Source organism: Rhododendron vialii, chromosome 1a, assembly GCF_030253575.1.
Source record: "Rhododendron vialii isolate Sample 1 chromosome 1a, ASM3025357v1".
In the NCBI taxonomy this organism is placed as follows: domain Eukaryota; kingdom Viridiplantae; phylum Streptophyta; class Magnoliopsida; order Ericales; family Ericaceae; genus Rhododendron; species Rhododendron vialii.
Genome location: NC_080557.1, coordinates 36890492 through 36918355, shown reverse-complemented (window position 1 = coordinate 36918355; position 27864 = coordinate 36890492). Strand labels below are relative to the sequence as shown.

The 27864-nt window shown below is 38.2% G+C and overlaps 3 protein-coding genes across 4 annotated transcripts; 1 reads left to right on the top strand and 2 right to left on the bottom strand.

Moving 5' to 3' along the window:
* Positions 1–2307: 2307 nt before the first annotated feature.
* LOC131333767 (cyclin-dependent protein kinase inhibitor SMR9) lies at positions 2308–3828 on the bottom strand. Its single transcript, XM_058368533.1, has one exon. It carries the CDS (start codon positions 3237–3239, stop codon positions 2697–2699), a length of 543 nt encoding a protein of 180 aa, XP_058224516.1. The 5' UTR covers positions 3240–3828; the 3' UTR covers positions 2308–2696.
* A 7086-nt stretch (positions 3829–10914) lies between these two features.
* LOC131333665 (chaperonin-like RbcX protein 2, chloroplastic) lies at positions 10915–14194 on the top strand. Of its 2 annotated transcripts, XM_058368429.1 has the most exons (6): positions 10915–11538; positions 12777–12868; positions 13424–13481; positions 13602–13667; positions 13780–13926; positions 13958–14194. In XM_058368429.1, the coding sequence occupies exons 1-5, from the start codon at positions 11251–11253 to the stop codon at positions 13900–13902; spliced, it is 627 nt and encodes a 208-aa protein (XP_058224412.1). In that variant the 5' UTR covers positions 10915–11250; the 3' UTR covers positions 13903–13926; positions 13958–14194. The 2 variants fall into 2 exon arrangements, with proteins under 2 accessions (XP_058224412.1, XP_058224326.1); XM_058368343.1 differs by having other exon boundaries at positions 13780–14194.
* A 1231-nt stretch (positions 14195–15425) lies between these two features.
* Positions 15426–25571, bottom strand: LOC131333588 (uncharacterized). The gene is made up of 8 exons (XM_058368224.1): positions 25046–25571; positions 20347–21066; positions 19257–19352; positions 19094–19177; positions 18106–18340; positions 17845–18005; positions 15829–16107; positions 15426–15744 (listed from the first exon to the last, which is right to left on the bottom strand). Exons 1-8 carry the CDS (start codon positions 25406–25408, stop codon positions 15688–15690), a joined length of 1995 nt encoding a protein of 664 aa, XP_058224207.1. The 5' UTR covers positions 25409–25571; the 3' UTR covers positions 15426–15687.
* Between the last annotated feature and the right edge of the window lie 2293 nt (positions 25572–27864).

Sequence of the window (27864 nt, the reverse complement as noted above, 5' to 3'; positions counted from 1 at the left end):
CTTAGCCCAGAGCCGGCCCTGTGCACAACATGTTATTCACGGCAAATCGCCGCCACTCTGATTTTGCTTCGATGATCGAAATCGTTCACTTCGTAGAGTTCGTCGAGTAGAACAAGTATACCAAAAATCAGCTCAATTGGATATCGTTAAATGTCTCGTCCGAATATTATTATCCTGAAATTATTAAGTGTACCAAAAAAATAGTGGATTTTATTTAGTGTTTAGGATCCAAGCCGCTCAAAGTGATCAGAACATGATTTTAAGGGTCCCCGTGAGAAATCAGAAAAAAAAATGACCGGGAAGAGTTTCATCCGAGCAGTTTTCATTGAACGGTTCAAAAAAAATTACTCGGATGAAGCCCTTCCCAGTCATTTTTTTTGCTGATTTCTCGCGTGGACCCTTAAAATCACGTTCTGCACACATTGAACGGTTCGAATTTTCAAAATTGATCGAGAAATGAAAGTCCCGCATTTTAACAAAATGAGGGATCCCTCACTTGATCCGTGGTGTGTGTGTGTGTATATATATATTGTCAAGCCCTACAAATATGAGCAATATATATATGGCCTAAATAAATTTAACTAAACCTCCTTTACATAAAGTATGCCCAATTGGAATTTAGGGACAACAAAATAGGCCTCAATTAGATAGAAACGGTGGAATTAGAATTACATCCCATTATGGCATTATGTTCAAGGTTGACGACAGACGACTTGGGGGAAAGAAACTTTTCAAAATTAAAATTGATCAAAAATTATCTTCGGTTAACTATATCTCAAAAAAGATTAAATGGATTGGTTATATTCTCTTCATTGAGAAGGAGTGGGAGAAGAAGCTTGACCATGGAGTATTAATTAGTACATTTGCAACAAAAAATTGAAAAGACTAATATTCAAATGATTGATTTTGAAATATTGTTATGGTTGCATTTTTTTTGGGAATAGTTATATGCTTATATTTTGTAATGATAAATCTTTTGTAATGACTTTTTTTTTTATGAAACTCTTTGTAGACTAATTTTTGTGTGGAAAATATAGAAAGACATCATTTAAAGGGTTCGCTTTCGGCTTCTAAAACTTACGAGTCGGCACCGACTCACCCTCCTCGCAACGAATGGCCATTCCACAAAGTGTAACGTGAATTTCTAAAAAATTCAGAGAGAGAAAAAAATCTAATGTTGTCGGTATAATATATGTACTCCATAGATATATATATGTTTCCCCAACATTATTAGTCAAAGTACTAAAGTAATGAGAAAAGAAATGATGGAAATTTCCTAGAGATTCTCTCTGATCACAACCCGCACGAGACTTCACATTGGATTCTCTTATTTTGCTGGCTCAACTTGAGACACACAGACAGATAAGACAGACACCACCAGGCAATTAAAATCCGACCCCCCTCCATTACATGATCATTTCATATCCCACCTCCATAGCTAAAAAACAAGAGAGAGAGAGAGAGAGAGAGAGAGAGAGAGAGTAGGGTTAAAAACGTACCCCTCATTTTATTTTATGGCTTTTCTGAATGGAAATTATATATAGTACCAGCTTCCCACTTGAACAAAAGCTGTCTTCTATGGCTAAGTCACTTTCACTTCAACAAACTGCAAATGGCTACCCATTTGGGAAACTCTCGTGGAAGCCTTTTTCTAGTCTAGCAGTGACAACACAATAGTACACAATAGCAAGCCGGTGAAGGTCCTACGATAAGTCACATAATTCGGAAGCGCAAAGCACGAAAGCGTCTTTGAAACATATATACACATGTCAATCAACTAAAATTTGCGAGAGAAAGAATTGAGAGCGTCAAGCATGCATAGTGTGATGATTGAGAGTAGGAGTCCGGAACATTTCAAAGGATTAATTATCATGTGACTAATTAGGTCCTACGTCGACGAGGAATCAAGAATTGGTTTAATGTATAAGTAAATCCGCACGAGCTACCAAATGACTGAACCATAGGATTGATCGGTCAGCAGTTTAAACTCTAGGCTCCTCTGACCAGGGTTCAGAAAATGAAATAGAAGGGGACCTCATGAGTCTTAGAGTTGCAATCAGTACTAGATACTCAATTTAATTACTTGCTCAATCATTCATACATTTATCAGTGGGATTTTGGGGTACCCCCACACCAAAAGCGATTCATTTTTCTGATTATAAACAGCTTGGATGGTCCCTGGTTCAAGATATGGTGGTGCATTATTTAATCAACTATCAAATATCAATCACTGTCACATGTGAAAAAAGAGAAGAATAGAAGCAGATCGATCAGGAAAAGCTAATATTAAGAAACACTGCTAGTATCTGAAATACAAAAGTAATTAAGTCTATTATTTTACTTTCTCAGGTTGACTTAAAATACAAACACTGGCAACTTCAACCTCAATTAATCAAACCCCACAAAAAAAAAAAAAAAAAAAAAAGAAACCCACCAAAAAAAAATCTAAGTAACACCCAGCAAATCAGCTACAAACTAAAACAATATGAGCTGACCAAATAAAAAATTTTAAAAAAAAAAAAACTTGAGCAAACCCACAACCTAAAATTATCTCATTAGTATACCCTACAGTACCCTAAGATAGAACTCACAAGTTCTCAGACTCAATCAAACTCATGAAGAACTCAAACTAAAAAGCTAACGGCATGATATATCATCTTACTTTAAAAAAAAAATGAAGACAGGGCAAAAACAAGTCAGGCTGCTGGGACATGGCCGAGTGCAAAGAGAAAGAAGAGCTCTATATCTGGAGGAGCAAAGAAAGCTATTGGGCCTCTTCTCACTGAGCAATTCTGCAAAGCTCTTCGCTTCATGGGTGCCCGGGGACACGTTAAAATCTCCGGTATTCGGAACCGCTGGCCTTTGGGAGTTGAGCACCCAGTAGTAGTACTGGAAATGACTTCATGAGCACCATTAATGGAGCACGCTCCGTTCCTATCGGGAGAAACAACCGAAACGTTTTCCAGCTGTGTCTGGTTGCAGCTATTGGAATCGTAAACCGACTTCTTTTCCGGTGTTTGGCTGCAGCTATTGGAATCATTGGGAATTAAAGTAGTAGTTTTTCTCTTGATAGTCTTTGAATAGGTGATGATGGAGGAGGAAGTAGCACTGGTGGCTGCTGCCATATCAAGGGGAGTTTCTTGAATCTTGGAGAGCTTCTTGTAATGGGTTCTTCTTCTTCTGGGTTTTGTTGTGCTGCTTCTTCTTCTTGCTTTAATTCTTTTGCCTGATGGAGCCATGCTTGGAAACTGGTCTAATCTCTAGTACTGGTGAAAGAGCTTTACTGAATTAAACCAAAAGGATTCCTAAACAAGAAGAAATATACCTAGACTACTTTTCTTTAAAGCTACGTACACCATATAAATTTGACTGGAAAGTGATAAAAGCCAAGAGACAGCAACCTCAGCTTGGATGCAAAACTTTTCAAGTCTGCAAAAAACAGACCGGCGTTTTCAGATGAGCTCGATCGGCGAGAACAGAAATTGCTTGCGAAGAACCGTAATTTAAAAGCAAAAGAACTTCTAAGAAAACAAACCCTAGAGAGAGACTCCGCCGCTGAAAATCCTGAAAGCCCAACACTAGATTTATCAAGAAGAACGAGATCAAAGTTTTCAAACTTCAAAAAAAAAAAAATTGAAGACTGAAAATGAGAGTGAACACACCAAACCCCCGGCCAACAAATTAAAGCAGCACAACCACAACTACTTGAAGAAACCCCTTTGACAGAATCAAAGACTCTAAGACAAGGAAGAAAACACTTTACTATTGGGCCGACAAAAGGACCTAATCGAAACCAGAGAGAGAGAGAGAGAGAGAGAGAGGAGAGGAGGAGTTGGGAGCTTTATGTGATTATTTTGGGGATTATATTGAAGAGGGGATGATTTGGGCAGTTTGCCCGCTGCCCGTGTCACTGTTAATTAACAACATTAAATTTATGCAACACATCATTAAACACTTGTAAGAGAGAATTCAAATTTTGACAACTATAAGTATATATTTGTGTGAGTGTTGAAATTGGACTAATTAATTGATTAAAGTCCAAATCCTTTTCATGATTATCCTAAACGGCTATAGTCAATACGGAAACAAGGGACCACATGCACTAACCACGTAATTACTACTAATATAATTGTTAAACAAAAAATCTCTTGCTGAATTTTATTTTTAATTTTCATAAATTTAGCTAAAAAATAAAATAAAATTGGGAGTTTTGGATGTTATGATGACATCAGAAATCCTAGCCGTACCGACCCATTTCATACCGAAACCGTACCGACGGCTACTCTGGGCTGTCTCCGGCCACCGGACGGCCGATCCGAGCTGTTCAAAAATTCTAAAAAAAAAAACCGAGGGGCCTTTCGCGAGAATAAATGGCATCCGATGTGTGTAGGGTGGTTAGATCGAGTACCCTATTTTTCGTGTATACTCGTGTATATATGTATACGCGAAAAATAGGGTACTCGATCTAACCACCCTACACAAATCAGGTGCTGTTTATTCCCGCTAAAGCCCCTCGGTTTTTTTTTTTAGAATTTTTGGACGGCTCAGATCGGCCATATTTTTGGACGGCTCAGATCGGCCATCCGGTGGCCGGAAACGGCCCGAAGTGGCCGTCGGTACGGTTTCGGTATGGAATGGATCGGTACGGCTAGCACTTCTCTGATGACATCTTTGCGTATGTGTTATCGGAGTGTCCAAATACGTACCTCCAAGACCAAATATCTTTGGAAGCACTAAATGATACGCACCTCTGACTACAACCTTTTTTTTTGAAAAATTATTCAATGCGTTTGGAGTACAATCACGTGGTGCCCCAAACTATTTCTTCATCACATTTTTGTGTGATCCCCACCACAAAGTGTGTGGAGACAAAAGTTTAGGGCACCGTCACATGGTACCCAAAGGCATTGAATAATTACTCTCTTTTTTGGGTATGCTAAATGGATATATATGCATATTGCCCAGTTCAGTTTGTGTTTTGAGGCAAGACCATGCTCAGGATTTTGAGATCCCAAAACAAACAAGAAGAAGTTACATGTTTGAATAGATGGAGGTACATTTGGTTCGCTATTGTAATCTATACATGTGAATCCGTAATAACTACATCAAGCTCAAAGCAGAACAACTCGAAAAATAATCCCACGCAAGAAAGAAATTACAGTAACAACGAAACTTTTGCATTACATGAGGGCTAATAAATGATCAAATAGGAATCCGAGAGAGAAGCTGCAGCCTACAGGTTGCATAGATACCGGATCCCGACAAACGCATTGTGGCATCATCCCCACCCTTAAATTACTAAATTTCACATTCAAAATTTTTTTTTTCTTCACAAAATTAATCAGGGAAATGAAAATCTTATGGTATATGCTTCTAGGGATTATTATCTTATCTTCTTAAGGGACAGCTCCTCCCGCTACCCGAGGGACAGTTTTAATAGATTAAGGGCAGTAAAGGTTTGTTGCCCCGCGCGCCCTAATTGATCGAGCTAGGCCCCCATTCCATAATTTGCATTATGAATTGATCCGGCCGTGGGTAGTGATTTCATTAAAAATGTCCGATGAGCCTGCCTGCCTCGATATCGTTGACGTTTTTCAAACCTTATATCTTAGGATACCCCCACAAACCAGGGCTTCGGCGTGATCTTCTATGTATGGTCCCCAGACTCCAAGGTACTGTATAACTTTAACCCACACGTGCATCTCCCTGAATTCAGTTAACTGCTTGGAGCATCCACACACAATTAGGCTAGCTAGCTACGTTAATAACTTATTTACGGAATCGTGCAATCTCAGTCATCTATTTCGATAATTAATGATTGAAATTTTTTTTAAAATTATTATTGGTAATAAATATCTTTTACCGATAATATATAGTTTATTTTTAGTTCGAATCGTTCAAAATACTTTTGAACGACGCACGAAATTGGGCCTCTGTAAAAAAAGAAGAAGTTATTCTCAGCTAGCTACTACTATGTCTTTGAATGGGCAGTGCCGAGCAAAAGTCAAAGAAAGGGTTTAGGTGCTGTCTGCACAAGCCTCTCTGCTTGATTTATTTGAGGACTTGGAGACGATGTAGTGCGGCCGTGCACTTCGGTTCCGAAGGGCGTCAAAACGATGTTGTTATGTAGACAAAAGCATTCATTCGGAGAAATGAATAATCAGTGTTTGTTCTCGACAAAGATTGGCCTCCGGACTTTCTATTTTTTGAAGTATGGAGTTACAATGTTATGGCTAACTCAATTAATCCCAGTTGGTTGTATAAGCCCAATTTTTTTTTTTTTTTGGGGGGGGGGGAAGAAGGAGGCATAGGATTGAGCTTTATTTGTTGTATCTGAGCTTTCAGGTCATTTGGTATTTAGGGCTTTGTCCTTTGGATGTATTTTCCAACCTTGGTTGTGTTTTTTTTCCTCCTCTCCTTAATGAAATGTTACTTTTGCCGATAAAAAAAAAGAAGGGATCCTCGCTTTTCTGTTGTATATTTTGATGACTTGAAATATGTTTATGAACTCATTTATGTGCTTTTGTACTTTTTTTATGATTATTGATTTGGAGTAATGAGATGATGAGGCCGGTACAAAATTTTGTAACTTCTACTTCATCCATCACATGCATTTAGTCAAAATAAAATGGGACTTAAATGCAATTCTCATTCTCCCTACTATATACGTTGGTGTGTACCAATAGCACATAAAGTAGAGAGGTTTTTTTATTACTTATGTGTTCAGACCAGCTTACGCACACTTCGTCTATTTTTGGAAGACCAACCTCATTATCTGCTAAGGGTTGGGGAGGGGAGGCAATTAAAATCAGGCCAAACCCCCATATGAACTGGCCCCAAAAAAATTGATAGCACTTATAACATTATGGGATTGAACTCTTGAGTTGCAGGTCTTAGCCACCTAGCCAAAGTGACTCACAAAGTGGATCATTAAAAAAATATTTAACCACGAATAAAAAAAAATGTATACATAGTTGATGAAAATTTTGAGTTGAGATAAACTATTTAATTTAGTCCTTTTAGCATAAGAGCGGTTCTTGATTCATGTGAAAGCTCCAAATCGCGCACAGGTTTTGGGAAGATCGTTGTACCTTGAGAGGGAGCGTCATTTAACCCAGTGTAAGAGGAGACATTAGTTCTTCTCTAAAGAAAGTGCTTCACGCATGGCTCAAAATCGCAACAGGCTATTGTTGTTGTCACCCGTTATTTGAGTTACATGCATGAATTCTAACGGATACTTCCTACATTTTCCTTCATTGATTAGCACCCAAGATTGTATAATCTTGGGGCTTAAATCCTCTAATTTGTAATTTTTATGCATTTAAATAGTCGTTTTTATCCCATAATGCACGTAAAGTATTTTTGTCTGTGTTTCAGGTAAAACGTGCTAATAAGGCGGTTTTGAACGCCAAGAGACGTTCCGGGATGTAACCAAGAGTTCAAGTGCCCGGCAGCACATGTTTCATTGCCACCGGAGCCTAACGGTGTTGCAAGAAGCTTCGGTAGACGTTCGGTGGTCAAGATTGGCGAGGGGCGTGCCAAAACTTAGCAAGCAATGCAAATGCATCGAGGATGGCCCTCGAGGGTATCCAGGAGACCAAGGCCACATGGCATACTTCCGTCAAAGTCCCGTTGATCAAGTATTGAAGTATCGGAGAGCCGTCGGGACACCACAAGGCCTGAAGTGCCAAGCTGAACCTGTTCTGCAGTTTTCACACATTGGTACCAATACCTCAAAAACATGGTATCGGTATCATTTTGCTGATATGGAAGACAAGTTGATTGGTATCAATACCTCAAAATTTAGGTACCGGTACCAATGTTCTTCGACCAGCACTTTTATGCTGAATTTTTTAACCTTCCATTAATGAAAAGTTTCTACTTCTAGTATGTTTTTGGGATATTTTGAGGGCTTATTGGTCCATTGTAGGGCTTATTTGTAAGGGGCTTATTTGTAAGGCTTATAAATAGCCTTTTATGCCATATTTGGCCATTGTGTAATCTTTTAGCTTTAAGTCTTTTTATTTCAAAGAACTCCATTGTTGCCCTTGAAGCTTTTTAAGTGTAATCTTGCAAGAATTCAAGTAAGTGTTGCTAGTTTGATTAATTCTCAAGTACTAAAGTTGGTTGTATTGTTGAGATCCGTTACAATATCAAGTTTATTTTCAAGTTTATCTGTTAAATCTTATGGCTAAAATTTCTTGCTATGCTTAGTTCTTTGATTATGTGTGAGTAGTCGATTAGACTCGGCCATGGGGTGAATAATATTTCGTGACTTAGGTTAATCTTGTCTTTCTCAACTCGAGACTTGAAGTTTGGCTTGTAAAATGAGAAGGGTTCGCCTTTATGTAACAAAACTTGCTGATGTTAATCTCCGGTGATCATGTGCTTGCTCACATGCTTTCGGAGCGATATCTCGGTTCGTGTTTGCCAAGAGAATGAAAGAGCTCAATCATTTTCCAAGCTACACTTTTAGTCTTTAATGGTTTCATAGCTAAATCTTCCGGTTGATAGCCTATGCCATACGATTCAACCGAGTTTTCGTTGAGAATTGTTAGATGACTTAAGATACGGGCGTTAGTAACTCTATTACCTTGCCGTCTTTAATTCTTAGTTCAAACTCATTTTCTAGTCTTTAACATAAGGGTATTTCTCACCTTACAAAGCAAAATCAAAAGTTGGCCGTCTAAACCCTACAAACCCTTACATCTACAATCCGAATTAGCTATAGAAGATTTCTCTGTGGGAATGATTCCGGTCTTACCGGTTATTATGCTTTCAACGACCTAGCTCTACGCTTGGAGTGTAAACCTTTCTAAGAGGTTAGGTTGCGACGAAGCATTCATCAACCAAAATTCGTGTATCAATCGAGCAAAATATAAGTTCGATCAAGACTTGGTTTCTCCGAAGTACTGAAGGCTTTTTTATGTATCGATTATGATTTAATATATTTTTGGAATACATTTATAATGTAAATCTCTTTTTTATTAACACAATTGTGTTCTAAAAGCATACCAGACTGCTGTGCGTGCGTGGCTTCAATATGTGAAGAGGGATGTTTCTTTATATTCCGTCCGGACAAGACTTAGAGCCGTCCAGAAGGTCGATGCCGCGAGGTAGTTTTCTAGGGTACTGGAATTCCCTTCCGGACGAGCTCGACGATCGTGACGGTAGACAGCTAGCTAGCTCTATATAAACTCGTTTTGTCCAATTTTAGGATTTGCTTGTTTTGTTTTTTTGGTGAGAGACACCCAAAAAAAAAAAAAATGGGAAACACATGGAGCTAGAGGAGATTTGAGCTTGTAATCCTTGTTGATTATAGTGGATTCATTCGTCACTTCCCCCCATACAGTAGATACATAGACCGTGTGTCAGTCTATGTATCGAACCACATGTAAATCTTTTGCATGTGTTCCTGTGTGATTATTTCTTGCTTGCGTTTCGTTCTTTCTTCTTTATTGTTCACGTTTATAGATTGATTGTGCTAGTTCGAATTGTTATATCTTTCGCATATCGCACAACACAAACGATATCTGATCAACATAATTTGAGGCATGGCCTATGTTCCGACAATACAACGTGAGCCTGAGAAATCCCGGAAGAGACCAAACTGGACCGGCCAACCGCAAAATGGAAGTGCGTATATTTGTGTCCTCACCTTCGTTCACTTTTTTTTATCGGCAGCCGTCTTTCCCTTCCCAAAACTCTATGTTCAAACTTCTTATTTGGACAGCTCTACAGTGCTCATGAAAGGAGGCTTAAGAGTTGTTTGATAAATGTTTCAAAGTTTTTAAAAAATAAGTGAAGAGAAATAGATAGAGAGTTAGGAATAATAAGTTCGGACAAATAAGTCAAAATGGCTTATTTTTTGTCCTTATTCAAATTTTTTTCGTATCACTTGGCTTATTGTCATTTTTTTTTGAGATTATTGCATCCTCACGACAAGAGGAATCTAAAAAGTAAAAAATTTTGACCGAAATCCAATTTTTTTTTAATAAAGACGAAAGTAAATCAATAAGCCAATTTTTTCGTCTTTATTCAAAAAAAAATTGGATTTCGGTCAAAATTTTTAACTTTTTAGATTCCTCTTGTCGTGGGATGCAATAATCCCCAAAAAAATAACAATAAGCTAAGTGATACGAAAAAAATTTGAATAAAGACAAAAAATAAGCCACTGTGACTTATTTGTCCGAACGGGCAAATATATCATACTAAGGCACGGTCAAACAGGGTGGTTCTGGGACTTCAAGTGAACCAGCCTTAGTACCATGGGAGAATCCTAAGTTTAAGTTGTGAATAACATCCGCTTCATCAATAGGCTCTAGCACATTTGCTATTTTCTGATCCTCCCCCTGTGGGAGTTAGACCAGGGTTTGACCTTCATTGTGAGCATTTGGGATTTAAAATTATGGATACCTTAAAATATCCACTGTGGACTAATCTATTAACTTTCCGCTAACTCTTGCTGATGCATACAATATTTGAGAGGAATGAAAAAAAAACACATCGGCTTGACTGTTAGTAAGCCCTAGCATGGTAACCATCTTAATCTTAAAAAAAAAACATTCTAATTAACTATAGCTGTGAAAAGAAAAGTAAAATGATTTATACATTCCCTTTTTAGTCATTCACATTTTTTTTTTGTCTTTATTCATTTGAATTTATTATTTTTCTTTTTTTCAATACGCTTCTTCACATATTGAAGGATAATATTGTAAATTTATATGAATAAAGACAAAAAAAATAGTACGAATGATTAAAAATGAAGTATAAAAATCAATTCCAACAAAAAGGGAAAATAAAAACTTCAAAGTGTTTCGAGAAGACGTTGGAAAATTTCACACGTTAATGAACCTTCGTCAAGATTCTCGCACGTGGCAAAAAAGCCTCCAAATTGGAATCCCCCTTCAATTTGGTTGGAGAATTTTGGACCTCAGGAAATTTTCTGGTTCGTGATTTGACACCAAACCCCAACCCTACTCAACTTACCCAATTCTCTGACTTCACCCATTTCTTGCCCCAAAAGACCTTCCCTCCTTCACGTTTGATTCACCGTCAAAACACCCTTTTCGTCAAATTGCATGAATGAATCTTTGACCACAGTTCCCAATTCCCAATTTTCTTAGAGACCCACCAATTCTTTCTTGATTTTCTCAAGTGGGTATCTCCTGTTTCTCCAAATTTCTGGCTCAAAAGTTTGATCTTGATCTGGGTATATTCCTGTTTTGGTGAAAATTTTCTCCTGTGAGAATGGTGGGATCTTTATTCGTGGTTTGTTCATCAGTTGTGGATTCCCATACTTCTCCATTCTTGTGTGTGGATGGTTTGAATTGCAAGGGTAACGGAGCCTTGATTTCACAAAGGAATTCAATTGTCAAAACCCAAATCTACTGTTCTTTCACTGGTTCAGGGCGTAAGTGCTGGCTATTGCCTAAAGCCAAGAAGATTTCAAGGAAACAGCAGAAAGGTCGGAGGAGTCTTGTTATTGTCAATGAGCTCGCCGGGCAGTACGAGGATAGTTTTGAAGATGTTAAAACTGTAAGAAATCTCATAAAAAAATGCTGAAATCAATTTCGTTTTCCTCTTTTTTGTTTTTTTTGCTTTTGATGAGAAGCTTTGTGAAATTCCTATTTCACTATCCAACCAATAAGCAATGAAATAGGAACTACAGAGTAACGATAAACACAAGGCATACGTGAAAATCTCGAAATGGGCAAAAACCACGGAAAGGAATCAAATGTTATATTTAACATTGTGTCATTACAGACACCTTAACTTTTAATTGAGACTCCTCACAATTGACTAAAGTCCGATTACTGACTCGTTGTTCACCACACCATGCGCTTGATTGTTGTTTCTTTAATCGGCCAAGCGCTTGATTGTTGATGTCCTTGGGAAGGAATCAAATGTAGTATATTTAACATTGTGTCATTACAGACACCTTAACTCTTAACTTTTAATTGAGACTCCTCACAATTGACTAAAGTCCGATTGCTGACATGTCGTTCACCACACCAAGGGCTTGATTATTGATGTCCTGAATCCTCAAGCATTGCGAAATACTTCCAAAAATCCAGTTAAAGTCGATAAGTTGTTGAATCTATGTTTGTAGAAACTTCTTGGAGTTGTATTTCTTGCTCAATGATCCATAGATCTCATTTGTACTTCAAGATCCAAACCAAATAACCCTTTTGAAGGTTTCCAAGCCTCAAAACGTGTTTGGGCCAGCTGTGATACGCTGGGGACCTTCCCAGACGTAACTGATCGTTACGTATAGTGCTGCTGTAATATCGCTAGTCGGTCGAGCTCTTTGAAAGTTGCTCAAGCACTTTCTGTCCAGTGAGGTCTGCTGGAAGAAGTGTCTGACAGTTGCTCAAGCACTTTCTGAAAAAATTGCACACTTGACTCTAAACTACAAAACCCTTGAATTACATCAAACTCTCGTCCACTCAATACAATGACAACTCTTGTCGGAACTGTCCATACGGGGGTGTGTCTATGGGATGAGTAGCTTATGTTTCATTGGCCTAGCTAGTGCTCTTGTATGGTTTGAGTTTTGAAGAAGTTGAACTAATGACCAATAAGTTCAGATTTTTGCAGGGAGAACAACAGGCTTTAGATTTGTTGTGCTTTAAAGAATTTTATCTTGGGTGTTTATGCGTTCACATCATAAAATTGGAGCACATGTATTTCGGTTCCGCAAAATCTAATTTCGTAGTTGGTTTGATTCAAGTGATGCTGTGGTCCTGAATTTGACCTAGATTCTCTGCTTGCAGCAAATAGTGAATTATTTCACATACAAAGCCGTGAGGACTGTTCTAAACCAGCTTTATGAGATGAACCCAACGCAATATAGGTGGTTTTACGAGTGAGTAGACCTTCATCCTTTCTGAATAGATGTAGATGGTTTCAAGGTATCTCATATTTACAATCGTGTTATTGTCCATGTTAATCGGTGGGTTAGTCAGCTTGTGATCACAAGCACATTCGATACATTTTAGAGGCCTTCTGATGCTCTGCCACATGAACAAATCCCATAATTTGTTTTGTATTTTCAACGTGTCATTAATTGGACATAAAAATAATGTATTGGTCCAGGACCCTAAATAATTGCTACTACATGTCGGTCCACAACACTTACAGTTGTTTTGATTCGATAGTTAACACTTAACACCCAAATATACCCAACTCAGATTTTCTTGATTCTGAACCATCAACCCAATCGCAGCCTTCAGAATCTACATATGGTAGAAAATCTGAGCAACACTCGGTTTGCACCACTAGTAACGAGGCAGCATAGCATTGCCCTGGACCAAGTCCTCGTAGTTGTGAAACCGTTGTTGGAACTATTGCAACTGGTGTGAATCGTACCATACTACTATTAAGTTTTCGCTAACTTTGGTTTCGTTTCTCCTTCTACTAGTTTTATTTTGACAAACAAGCCCGGTGATGGGAAACGTTTTATTCGCGCCCTTGTCAAGGTACTTTCTCATAATTCCTTAGAGGATAACATATCGAATTTGTTGACAATCTTGGTTTTTTATGGTACATTCCTATAATATATAAATAGGTTCATATCCCTTGGCGTTATGTAATGACAGGAGAAGCAAGATCTTGCAGAAAGAGTGATGATAACCCGGCTTCACCTCTATGGAAAATGGGTTAAGGTATTAATATCAATAGCATTAGTTTTTTTTTTTGATGCTTCACTAGCATTAGTCCTTGACTGACTTCTGCATGTGATCACTGGAGAAATGACTTCTTTGTATTTTGTTGCAGAAATGTGACCATGCAGCAATGTATAAGGAGATTTCTGATCAGAACTTGGAGTTGATGCGTGAGCGACTCATGGAGACCGTGATATGGCCGTCAGATGACACAAATACCGAGAAGATAGGCTGATGGAGTGGATCTTTGCCTTGGATTTGATTTCCTTTCCGGTGTCTGCTGTTCTTGTAGCTAAGGTAGATCCCTCCTTGATGGCTGAGAAAATTAGATATCTCGTTCACATTATTTTCCACTATGTAATAAGGATCACCATGCTTTGTATACGCAGGTTGTGTATATATTAAATATCTTCCCTCAATTTAAGATTTTTTAGAAGTTAGGATTCAAATCTGGGGCTTGTCTTACCAGAATCCTAGTAAAAACATCCAGTATTTCTGTGAATCTGCGTTTGAAGTGGTTCGAATTACTTCATGGCTCGATAGTCGGATCAAATTGATTGTTCGCGCAAATAGTTTTCTCGGAGGAATGTATGAATCAAAGATTTGAATAAGTACTGGTCACTATATAAGACATAAAATGGTCTGGGAAATTTTCAAAAGCAATTTGAATTGCAAGCTCAACTGGTGGTCCGGTACTTGTTATCTTTGAGCGAGAGCTATTGTCAATAAACAAACCCAGATGAATTGAAGTGGAATTCTCTGAAATGTACCAAATGAAGTTGTTTCGCAGCCGTTTAAATCCACTCGCCAGAAATCCCATGGGACAGGAAGTTTTTACATGTCCTACTCGACACAATCCTCTTTTCTTGACGCTGACTCAAAAGAATATGACAATAAAACAGAATTGCTGATCTGATTGTCTAGTCCTACGAGTGCAAGCCTTTCAGTCAAAAAGAGTGCAATATTACGGGATGGTGTTCTGTGGATATAGTGAACGGATCTCGTGCAAACTCAGATCATGATCCTTTGGATGAGTCACAAACACTACCATTCCTTATGTATTGATGAACACAATAAACATCCAAGATCAAGATGTCATCATGGTACATAGGACGATAGGAAGAATACTCCCATTACACTTGTTCAAGGCAATTCATGGACAATCAAGTTCTTCCACACCTTTTGGTACGCTGGGATAATACTATAATCCTATTTTTACTGTATCCCCTCCCAGTAGCATCCTCTCAGAACTCATTTAGAATAAAGTCATGAATGTCCATGGACAAAATTGACAAAGGTGCAATAACTCAATATTACATCTATGAATCACGTAACAGACCCAATTGTAAACCCCGAAAAGAGGTACATATTGTACAAAGAAGAAAAAATCATGATTACAAGTGAGATGGCAGATTCCCACTTGCCTTTGGGTTATAACTTGATCGGTGGTGTACCCACATAACAAGCAAGCTCCCGGCCATGCTTAGAATTGGAAAATAGTGAAAGCAACGTGTCAAAACTGCAGAATGGAACGGTTGCAGTACAAGCAGAGATTTGATTCACACACTCAAAGTGGGACTTCCAAAGGGGATCCAAAGCCAAGGGCAAAAGAACAATTTTCTTGCCATAATCTGCAAGATTAAACTAATTCCACTCCGAGTATAACACTCGCGCAGAAGTTGGTAGTTAATATACTTGAATCTGCACCCTTAAATGCAAATTATCATCATAACCGTGGGTGGGTGGGGGGCACAAATCTTATTCAACGATGGATTGCACTCCAAAGATATAACCATATTATTTTCTTTTCACAAGATGTAAAACAAAATCTCCTATTGATTGTTGGATTGATACAGAACATTTGGTATGAACTTGAGAAATGGGATCATAAACGTTGACTGATCATACCATCTTGTTTGAGGGCCACCCATGGAGGTGATAATGAAATTGCAGAAAAGCCCAAGCACCAAGTAGATCTCTGGTATTGGCTCTGAGTAGAACAAACGACAAATGATGATAATCACATTGAACCATCACCAAAAGTCATGAATTGACCAAGTGCTGTTTTTACGCGAAGCTGAAAAAATCGAAATATTAGCTAACAAGAGAACATGACAAGTACAAAGCATCTCAATTTACTTCATTATAAAGTAATAATCACCTTTACATCCAGGCAGGGATCATTGACCATATTCTTTAACTGGGAAGTTACACCAGCATTCCGTAGTTTTGCAACCCGGCTGGAAGCACCCAGATTGCTTGGAAAGGTGAGATTTACTAAAGCCCAGGCAGCTGCTGTACGTAACTGGCTGTTTTTATTCTGCAAATGCTTGATCATTATTGGTTGGGTGGTGCTTCCATCTTGTGGGAAAAGTTGGTGCATAACTGCTTCCTTGTGGATTTCATTCCCAGATGCCACATTGCTGAGCACGTACATTCCCTGCATCAGAAAAATAAATATGATCCATAAAAGCCACACAAACACAAATGTACCTAGAATGTCCTTGTAGACTGACACAACATGGGTCCAAGGAAATCCTATCAAACCCTATTAATCCATGATGTTGGGATATGCTTAGAATTCTAGCAACTATCCTAGTAAGTGCTCTATTATAAAGCTAACAATCAGAGTGATTACTTTCGAAGTCATCTTTATCGTATTCAGCTATAGCTCACATTGACGATGAACACAAGATTATTTCTGCAGCCAATATTATAGCATGAATCCAACAGCCGGGAATCAGCCTTTCCACAGGAAAAAAAAAGAGTGGGGCAAGGCTGCCCCCATACTCTCTCCCAGACCTACCAAAAAGTGTGAGCCTTGTTCACTGGGTTGATCTTATTATGTGATAATACTAGTATAGCTGTTTGCAGTGTCATGTGTGAAGACTCAAGAGTACTTATACCAGAAACTGGACACTTCAAAACAGCTGTTAGTGCCGTAAAATTTGCACAGTTCGGAGACATACTGCCCTTAAACTCTGCCAAAGACAACATAACATGCTAGAATCCCGAAACTGAGGGAAAAAGGATTAAAGACATGAAAGAGACAAGGAAACACGAGAGACAGAGAAGGTACGTTCCTATTATTCATTTCTACTTTGCTTCAACCAGACATGATCTTTTGTAAGGTCAACTAGGTTTCTATTAGATATAGATATATAGTTCAATCAGAACATATTCCTTTTGGGTGGATTTTCTCCACAATCAAATCCCGTTTCGCGTAGTTTTGTGCTTTTCTACTGCAACCTCCAATAAAAACAAAGCCATGCCTCTGCCTTTTCTTCTCCATTTTTTAAACTTTTTGCAGCACGTGAAACAAAAAATTTCCCAAAGGGCATAACAAAAATAAATGAGCACTAGATGCTTTCTAATAGATTACCACTGAAAAACAGGAAATGTGTTACACTACCACTCCATTCCATTACTCCTGTAAATATTTGTGCACTAGCACCTCTCAGTCACTTTATGATGGAATCACATCGCACAAAACTCATCGTCCTCGCAAAATGCCCCCTTCTCCAAGCTTCAATTTGATTGGGCTCCATATTAGCGGTTTATTTGATTGGAGTAGGACTTTTATGAATACAACAATAAAGATACCAAAATATGGTACTGATCTGAGTTCAGACGCTAAACTTTTTGTTGGCTAACCATACAGACAGAAGTTATGACCTAACCAACACAAATCATGTCATACATCAACGGCAACACATACCACAATAATGTGATTTTTTTTCTTCTTTCTAAACATTTCTTAATTCGTTACTTCATTTTGAACTTGGCATGGTGAAGACTTTTATTTCCCATTAAGATGATTAAAAAAAATCACAAAGACTTTTCATGCCAAAAGAGGGATTTATATGCAGATTTGTGGAAAACCCTCGAACAGACTTGATTGGCTAGGAGTGGGTCTTGACATCTGGAAGATATGCTCTGATTATGGATCATGAGTTCTTGGGAAGAACTTCTTGCTAGTTCCTTAGTCAGGTTTCAGAGAAATTTCACTGGAATTGTCCAATATGTCAAGGTTAGCCATTATCAATAACCGCGAATCACAACAATCATCAAGTGAATCAATATGGACATCACCAACAAACTCTCGATGTCAAATGAGATGGTAAAATGTTAACTATAAGGTATTTTCACTGCAAAAACAAAGAAATGGACTTCTAACCTGAACTAAGACCTCAGCTTTCAAGGCAGACTGCACTTGTCTTCCAATAGCATGTAATATAAGGCCATCCTCCAAAAAAACATACTCAATGGAGTCCACACAACCATCCACAAGATTGCGAACAAGAGCCAGAGCTTGCTCTTGGACAGAAGGCTCAGGGTCTGCGATGTCAACACAATGAAAGAGTTGCAAGGTAAAAAATAATTAGGAATATGCATATAACTATGATTGATTACTAAGAACAATGGACGTGTTATCTACCACAAATTAGGCTTGTTAGTGTCGATGCTGTGAGCTCTAAGAAAATCCCTTCTTTGCATCTGTTGTCTGATAGGAACATCAAGTTCCTCAAAGCCCAAACTGCATTTAACCTAATAGCTGATTCCATCGATTTTGACAGCTGAACAAGCTGTTTCACTCCTCCACATTGAATGAAAACTGACTTATGCTTTGAAAACTCAACCACGATGTTGCTAATAGCACCAAGGGCAGCAACCTGGAGAAAAGGATCAAATGAAACCTGTTAAACAATCTTATCGGTAACAAAAGTCCAGAAACTTTGTACTTGTTGCAAAAAAAGAATTAACAAGAGCTTTTCTAGCAAACAGTGATTTTGCAGTGTTGCATGTAGAAACTCAAAATAAATGACACAGAGACAGAAATTTTCAGTAAACTTGACATCCTACCAAGTTTGTTCTTAATGAATATTATGAGAATCAAGAATTGCAGACAAGCATTTTAGGCTGTTAGCTAGGCTGGCAAGCCTGGCATCATTCCTGGACTTTAAGGGAGTACGGAACCAATCTTTTGCTGAGCTTGAACCAAAGGCAGAGAAGATTATGGTTCCCACTTCCCACAGTTCAACCATTACACCAAGCAAACTTTTGGGTTTCTCCTTGATGTACTTTAAGGTGCATTCCTTCTTTGATATAGTTTTAACAAAAATACAATGCAGAGCATGTTGCATTGAATACCCAATATCCCTTTTAGAACAACATGGAGGGATACACACATTTGAATCAAGGTAGAACCAATATCTTCAAGAAATTGGTGTTAAACTAGTACAGTTTTCAACTTGTATACCATTTGACCTTGTATATCATCTAAATATGGGAAGCTTTGATCAATTTCCACAGGTAATAAAACAAGAAAGATAAATAAGTTGTACTCCTCGATGTGATCACAATCCCGGTTACCAAAATGATTTTATGGAGGGGAAGTCATCATCTGGAAGAAATAAAAGTCATACCTGGACAGAAGTAGAAGTATCATGTAATAGCTGAACCAATGGAATGACAATGACTTCATTCATAAAACTACCTGCACTCAAATTCTGAATGATAACCTGTTAGCAAAGCTAGTAATTGGCAAAAAGCAAATTAAAACTATCATCATTCAGGTGCTTTGCAAACCTTGACAGATCGAGAGACACTTTTCATACAACTGCAAGCCGCGGCACGTACGTCGGCACTTTCATGAGTTAGCGCATCAGTAACCAAGTTCAAGACCTATATTCAGAAGTAGGAGGTTCTATTAAAAACTAATGCACATTAACTTTCAAACACAAACCACGACTCATTTGATTTGATTACATAATAAGTTGTTTATATTACTATTGCCTGACAGACAGTAAATCCAAGGAAGTTTTTCTGCACAAGTTTGAAAACCACATTTCTAACTAATCCATTATTTATAAAGCAATTGGTAAGCTAACCAAACACCCACATTCATTCATCAGACAATTTGTTTAAATCTGTATTTAACAGAGCTAAATTTGCATCAGCAGCAACAGACGATAATTATATGAGCAAGACTGTACACTTCAATCCGCTACAACCGTTAATAAAGCAATCAGATACACAGAATTTTAGATCTTTTAGATAACCAGAGCAAGTGGTCAATTTGCAATTAGGTCATTACAAAGCCTTTAAGTGGCATGGAGAAATGATGAAAACTTCAAATGGTAGAGCTAATTATGGTTTTCATAGTAGCTCGTAATCTTATAAGCCATAGGATGTGTATTTTTAGTGCAGAGGGTGGTCTACGTCATTATCCATCAATAAGCGGTTAAAACCAAGTACTTGAGAAGTTTCACGAGTTAGATCAAGATCCAAGCTGCTTGCTCTGGTGGCTACCACAATAGCCTTAACCAGTTACAGTACAGAAAATAACATCAAAAGCTACCATCTAATAAACACAAATAAAATAAATTTGTAAAAGAAAGTGGTCCATTCATTCTTCCGGAGACTTTTCTTGTATTTCTCTAGATGATGCTATCGGCGATGATTCAAGGGTACCACCACTTTTGATCCTCACAAGATGATTTGGAGTGCGAATGTGGCCCTAAAGATAAAATTTTTCTAGGCCATAAGGAACTTAAAGAGGTCGAATTGCTAACTTCTTTGTTGCTCCTACAACGAATAGATAAATAACCAAAACTACAGCATAGTGCATACAATATCGTGACATTTGCAAGTTTATCCATTCCATGAAATGACAGACCTGCAATGATAAGAGCCTAGACCTGCAGCTTTCCAACTTTGAGCATAGATCAGCCAATGCCAACAATATACCTTGAATTCGTTTGGCTTGTAACGGACCTTTCTGCAAGTGGTTGCAAAGTTTATTAACAACATTTGCTTCAAATGCTAACTGTTGTAGATCCTCCTTTTCTGCAATTAAACTAGACAAAGCAAACGCAGCTTCGTCTCCAACTTGACCAGGATCATCAAGAAGCTCAAGTAATATCAACATTAATTTGGTTTTTTGTCCTCCATCTTGCAGATAGCAAGGAGATGCGTTCCTTATGGTAATCAAGCACATGCAGGCGAGCAATCTTGTCCGAGGATACCGATCTTTTGTTAACTCAGTTACAGCACTCAATGCCCTTTCACTTCCAGGTCCCAAAAACATCGAGACAACTTCAGGATTTCCCTTGAATACTGTCGCTAGAGACTCTAAACTAGCATCTCTCTCGCAGAGAGAACCTCCAAGGAGACTAATAAGCCTCTTCAAGACCCCAGCGTCACTCAACTCCTTCTGCTCAACATTTGTCTCACAAGAATGTGATATGATACTTGCACCAAGTCCGGTAACATTTTCATTCTCATTGTTCAACAGTGAAATAAGAAACTCCATGTTTTTCTCTTCAAGAAAATCGTACTTTGGAGCCAGTTTCGATTGGTATATCATTTTAAGAGAACGAGCACCGGCATCCACAACCTGTAGAACAGAAGTACAATACAACCAACATTCGGGATAAAATAGATGAACACTTGCACGAGGCAATATCGAATATCAGCGATTTAAGCACTTGGATATAAATTAAATAAGAGTAGAACAAAAGTGCTGTATGTTTAACTTTCCAATGCATCAAAGGTTAAATGATTGAGCACAACCAAAAACAAAAAACAACACCCAGTTGGTACCCACTAACGGGTGTTTGGGAAGGGGAAATGTTGTGGACAAGCCTAACCTTTGGTAATAATACACAAAGTGGTTGTGCTTATACTCGAACCCATGACCTTAAGGTAAATGGGCTGAGTTTTTACCACTGCACCACCAGTCTTTACCACAGAGCACAACCAAAATGGCGCAAATAATTGTTTAGATTACATGTTTCAATCATATTTTTTTGGTACTTCGGAAATTACATGTTTCAATCATATGATGCTATGCTACATAACTGTTGATAATCTAACAGGTCTTATTCTAGGTACGATTTGAAGTCTTGACGAAAACAGTCAATGCATATACAAGACCACAGACGGTTATCAAAATCCAGCAAACTTGGTCTGTCGTTTTCGTACCAAAAATATTATTTGGCACATTTATGCACCTATCAAAACTTCACTTCAATTATTAACATCCTATTCGAAACGACCTTTTCTGATACAAGTTGCTTTTCATGAGTTGGAAAATGATCTCAAGCAAGATTCAAATTAGCTACGAGTTGTTCAATGGCCATTCAATTTCAAATGCTACTCTGTGACCCTCAAAATTTAACTTTCAAAGGAACTTCAAGGCCGCTCAGTTTCAAAGAATTTTCTCTCCCCATTGGAATCCCAATCAAAAATTGCTTTACAAACTTCTACAAGCAAAGATGATCACTAAATATATACAGTAATTTTTTGGTTGACATGCTTGTGATAATGGCAATACTTTAATACATTTAAAGTCCAAGTAATGACGGAACCAGTGTTTGGTTTCTAATTGGGTTCAAGCACCGTTGTCTTCTAAGACAACACAATTGAATAGGGGCTGTTGCAAGGGATTCTTTCTGATTAGTTAGGAACTTAGGGTAGCTTTCAAGAGGAAAAAAAACTAATTAAAAGAGGGTGGTTGATAAATATGGAAAGAATCATAGCAACTACAGCAACATGAACATGTTACTACAAAAGTTCTTTAACTTCCATGTCATACTCTTCTCACAACACAATTATTGTTCTTCGGGTTCTCCTTCTCCTAAGTATGGCTGTTATTTCCTTTTAACAACCAATCGCATGATCCACCATAGAATGAAATTCATATAATACCATATCATATCGCATAATGTACAAGTGAAAGCTCATGGGTAAACTCGTAAAAAGTGCCATCACGTCTTGTGATTCTTTGTAAATCGCCACACGTCCTTTTCAGAATCAATCTTCACCTCTCTCTAAATATACCATCAAATATCCACAAAAAGTCTTGTCTCTTTCTTTTCTTCCGTTCATGTCACTTTGGTTGTAAATGAATGAGGGTCCGTTCCAGAAACCAAAAAAAGTTCTTATTTTTTAAGAAGGCAATTTTAAGCTCAAAAATTATAGACTTATTGAAATCTAAAAATATGCAATATGGATCTTGTTTGAAAGATCTCCATGAGATCATTTATACGATGCAAAAAAAATTAATAAAAAATTATTTTTCATTTACATTATTTTTGAGTTTGAAAATGTGATATAAACTGCTTATTTTTTAATAAGGTTTCTGGAATGGAGCCTGAGTCATTAATAAGGCAAAACTTCCTCTTATGTTTTCTTCTTAAATATTTTCTACAAAAAATCATGTCCCTTTATTTTCTTGCACTTGTGTCACTTTGGTTCCAAAGAAATAAGTTTCAAGTGATTTTAATAGTGGATAACTGAAATTTCTTTTAATCTTCTTATATTCTTCTCTTCTATGCCCCTCATACTTAGCAAGTTAGCATTTATGTTTCTAGATCTTTATGTTCCACATTTGTGTCCCTCACCTACATTTCCACTTCTCCTCATTTTTATGCTCCATAAGTTGTACTATTTCTTTGCACGTTTGTTTAGAGGTTGATGAAAGGTATGTATTTACACATGAAAAGCGAGGCAAGATCAGCAAAAGAGGAAGAAAAATGGAGGTGATTAGAAGCAAACAAGGGGCCCCATGTCTCTAATGGGAAGATTTACTGATGGAAAATGGCAGCACCCAATAACAGTCTATAAAAGGCGTGGATTGGATGGTTCTGAGGTCCAAGCCTTGATTTGGCGGATGCTAGATGATGTAGGGCCTACTTGGGATTTAACTAGACATTGGCTGGAAGGCCTTGTTCGTTTTGGGATCTCAAAACTTCTGGGCACGGTCTCCAATAAATTTTCTCTATCTACCTCTCTCCACTCATTACTCACAAAACCTTCCTCAAAACCCAAACCGAACAGGTCTAAAGGTTGTGACATTTCATTAGCCTTGTGACTTTTCATTTAGGGAAGTTTGACCACATATTTAATGCATGCAACCCTTGAAAACACATTCATCCCATCCATCCATCTTTGGATAATGAATAGTTTTTTGCATTCACACACATTCATTCTACATATAGTCATATACCTCTTGGAAATAGGAATAGTCATTTGCTTTCACACATGTTATGGAGACTATATAACTTATGTAATCTCAATAGCTTGAATTATGATTGAATGAATAAGAATTTACGAGGATCAAAAAATTAATAAGAAGAAGAATTTACAACAGCTTTAAGCTTCTAAGATTGTGTGATGCAATCCCATTCTTTGGCGTGATGCTAAAGAGGCCTTAGGTGTGATGCCTTTGGTAACCTAGGTGTGAGGCCTAGACTATCTTCTTAAAACCCTTCTTCTCCTGTTGTCTTCTCTTCACTATTCGCGTCCACTGTTCACAGCCTCAAAACAGGCCAATTTCTTTTTGTTTTGATCATCTTTAATCCTCAACAATTCTGTCCTACATCATTTCCCCACTTATATAGCAGTGTATTCAGAAGTGCAGGGAAGCCATGGCCCCTTGGAGTGAACCAAGGGTCTGTCATGGTAGTTAGCAATTTCACAGTTAAAGAGGACAACAATGTTCAGAGAGCAGTAATTACTGGAAGTAGGAGATATTCTATTCCTTTTTTCATCACCCACATTTTCAATGAGCACTTGCTTTAGGTCCGAATTTCTCATACACCATCACATTCTGTCATTTTTCTCTTGAACAAAAAATGATAGCTGGGCAAATTTCCTTGTATAGCTTGTTTTCTGTATTCTTTTTAAACCATGAATATGTAAAAGCAAAAGGAAGAAGAACTGCCAAATAATATTATTGGCCATCCCTCATCACATCACTATGTCAGCTACTCCAAGTTCCGCCCCATTGACCACTTTGACCTCTTCTGGCCTTTCACCCATCTATAAACCTTTAAGCTTGAATGGTTATTTTCTACTAAGAACACTTCCTGTTAGAACGGAGAATTGTAGTCATGTAGTCCATATTTTCCAAATCAAACATCATTGAAAGAAAGGTTCATATAATCCACAAACTTCCCCGAAGTAATTACCCAAAACTCACCACATGACATTTCCTAACACTCTAAAACATGACCAAGCAAATGCAGGTATGCTTCCTCATGTTTTAACATCCTTCAAATGTCCCGTTGATTATCCCCAATCTTAAACCACCCTCACAATAGTCTCCCCTTCTCAATTCACTCATTAACCATTCAATCAACTAACAAAACGCCAATTTAAAACAGAAATATTTGCAGCTCAGGCCCCAATCAAGTTACATCGCAGATTATGATAAAACAATACCAAACCAATTAATCACAATTCATAAACATGTGAATGTCCATAGTTTGGTTATCCAGATTGATCTAATTATCATGAACTTACTGCTAATGATACAAAATAAAAATAAATAACCTAACAGAGTTCAACCGCGTCAAATTGATCAAAATTACCTTGTTATTGGGATGAGAGATAAGACTCAAGAGGTGAGGGAAAGCACCGGCGTCGAGAACGGCCTTGACGCCGGCATCGAGGCCGCAGGCGAAGCTCCCGACGGCGGCGGCCGATTGCACGAGGAGGGAGGCCGACGAGGCATCGTCTTCCGCCGCAGCGGAGGAGGTGGAGGAGAGGATGGAGACGACGGAGGGGACGGCGCCGAGCTTGATGTAGGAGAGCTTCTTGGTCCGGTTGCCGATGATCTGGTTCTTGAGCTCCCTCAGGGCCTTGAGCTTGCCGCCGTCTTCGGCGGCGGCGGAGCTCAGCCGCGAGATCAGGTCCTCCGGGCGGTGAGCCGACGACGCTGACGAGGCTGGCATGGTGGTCGCGGGGCGACGCGGAATGTCATGCGTGACCCTGCGGGAAGCAGTGTCAGATGAGAGAGAGAGAAAAAGAGGGGCGAGGGGGGGAGGGGATGTAGTAACTATTTGTGTCTGTCTGTCTGTCTGTCTTTGTGTTTGCTTAAAGGTAGGGAATAATTAAAGCCTAGATCAAAGGGGATCCGAATTAATGGGGGTGATGTTGAAAAAAATAGAATTGTTGGGGGAGGAAATGGACATGGATTGGGATTAATTTAGAATCAGATATGATGGGTAGGTTGAAAAATAGAATATAGTAGGATGATGAGCATAATTACTGGCTGGATTGTAGACAGTACATATATGGATTCAGTTTACGTGTATCTCGACTTATCCTAAGGCTCAATCGTATTGTCCTACACGATATTGGTTGTAACGATGATACTTTACAATATTTTACAATGTGATAGTAACATTGTAGTGGTGATAACAATGGTAATAAGATACAGATGATGCTAATGGCAATGATGGTGATAATGGTGGCGTTAATGACGATGAGTGCTGTTGTTGATCATGTTGTTACTTTCTATTGGATACGCGTGCAATGGTGGCAATACGTATTGATGTAGTAGCAGTGGAGTTATGGTAATGTGACATCAAGAGTGTTACACCCGTGGTAAGTGATAATAGTGATGGCGATAAAAATGACCGTAATCGCTCTAAGCAACAGCAATACTAGTGGTGTGGTCATGGTGGTGATGGATTAGGACGATATTGGTATGGTGGTGGTGGCGTGACATGAAGGCAGTGTTGTAGGATTGAAGTGATATTGGTATGGTGGATGTGGTATTGGGGTGGTGAGGCAGCCATGAGAATGGTGATCATCGCTGTAAAGATCTAATCACAAATGGAAATGGGGCGAACGCCGCCAACCAAGGCCAGAATGGAGTGACTTTATTAATTTTGTTCCCAAACTGAAGTATTTATACCTCCAAATTTCCTAAAGGGTATTGATTTTATCTACTTCCCATCCCAATCGGCTAAAACCAAAACAAAACTCTTGCAGCGTCGCACAGTCAATAATAATCAAACGCAAAACATTGAAATAACATAAACAAATGAAGGAATCATATGTATTTGGATATATGAACACTATTCTCAAGATTAGTGTAACCCAACGGTTATCCCTTGGTACTCCTATAAGAGAGGTTAGGATTCGAGCATGGCAGAGATATTTGGAGTCCAGGGCTATAGACAGTTTCTAGATCCCTTGTATACTAACTCACTAATTCGTTCGTTAATCTCCACTAGTGTATACAATACAATATTGGCAAAGGAAAAAAAAAACCTCAAGATGATGGACAAAAGGGGAATGGGGAGCATGTAGGCCCATTGTCTTTATGCATCGGGGCATCCTAATCCTTCTTCCCTCCTCTCTTGTTCCAAATGTAAAGTGATTCTAGCTACCAACAAAATGTTTGATACAAATTCAAATTAACAAGATATTAAATGCCAAAAGGGTACCCTGCCCAATAGTGGACACATGGTTTGCACTTGCTGGGGGCATGCAATAGGGAAGGGTTTATATTTATTTATTGCAAAGCTATATTAGAAAATTAACTTTGGTTCTTCTAATCTTTATAGAATCTTTCGCGTTATGATCGTAATGCAACATTAAATCAACATTTGCGTAGATATAACTCTACAAAACTTTATATACGAATAATAAAACTAATCCACACATTTTCATTATGGTCAAATTTCTACGCATTTTTCCGACCATGTGATGTGACAAAAAAAAATTTGTTTGTTATGTAGATCCAAACTCAAAATGATAAACATATGATAGATACTACCACCGAGTCATATACCTCTCGAAAATATCTACTCCAAGGGACGGATGGGTCACGTTCTCCCACTCAAAATTAAAAAATTGTGCTAATAATCTCATGTATTTAGCATAATTGCGTAATAAGTATCCAATTGGGATTGGATCGCCAATACCAAGTCCCGAGGGGTATTACGAATCCCTCCTAAGGGCCACACTACTCATCCAAACAGATTATTAGTCCGGACGTATTTTGGGTTACCAAACAAGGGTTTAGCAATCCCTTGGGATTGGTAGTCCAAATCCTAAGGTTCAACAAGGTTATCAAACGGGGCTTTTATTTTTAACTATCGTGGAGAAATATAATAAAGAAAACCATCTTTGTCATTCTAAATATTTGTTGATGTCAATATAAAACATACTCGGAAAATTTTGTCTAAGATTTTATGCTAACTTTTAGATACTTTATAAAATGTATGCACCATAAACTTTTGTAGTAAGTAATGCATATAATTTCTTTTATTGGTAATGCAGGGTGTCACCTCGAACTAATCCCTACAATTGGCAAGGAGAAACAAACTTGAGACCTTAGAAGAGAGCAAACCCTTAAATCTCATGCCAAGATCACCACTAAGCCAACCCCTTGGCC

Excerpts from the sequence above, each read along its gene's own strand:
- LOC131333588 (XM_058368224.1), bottom strand. The coding sequence starts at position 25,408 with ATGCCAGCCTCGTCAGCGTCGTCGGCTCACCGCCCGGAGGACCTGATC. Across the intron at positions 19,353-20,346 it reads CTAGGCTCTTATCATTGCAG|GTCTTGAACTTGGTTACTGA; the intron begins GTCTGTCATTTC and ends TTCTGAATATAG. Across the intron at positions 18,006-18,105 it reads ACTAACAAGCCTAATTTGTG|ACCCTGAGCCTTCTGTCCAA; the intron begins GTAGATAACACG and ends TTGACATCGCAG.
- LOC131333665 (XM_058368429.1), top strand. The coding sequence starts at position 11,251 with ATGGTGGGATCTTTATTCGTGGTTTGTTCATCAGTTGTGGATTCCCAT. Across the intron at positions 13,482-13,601 it reads TTATTCGCGCCCTTGTCAAG|GAGAAGCAAGATCTTGCAGA; the intron begins GTACTTTCTCAT and ends ATGTAATGACAG. Across the intron at positions 13,668-13,779 it reads TCTATGGAAAATGGGTTAAG|AAATGTGACCATGCAGCAAT; the intron begins GTATTAATATCA and ends ATTTTGTTGCAG.
- LOC131333767 (XM_058368533.1), bottom strand. The coding sequence starts at position 3,239 with ATGGCTCCATCAGGCAAAAGAATTAAAGCAAGAAGAAGAAGCAGCACA.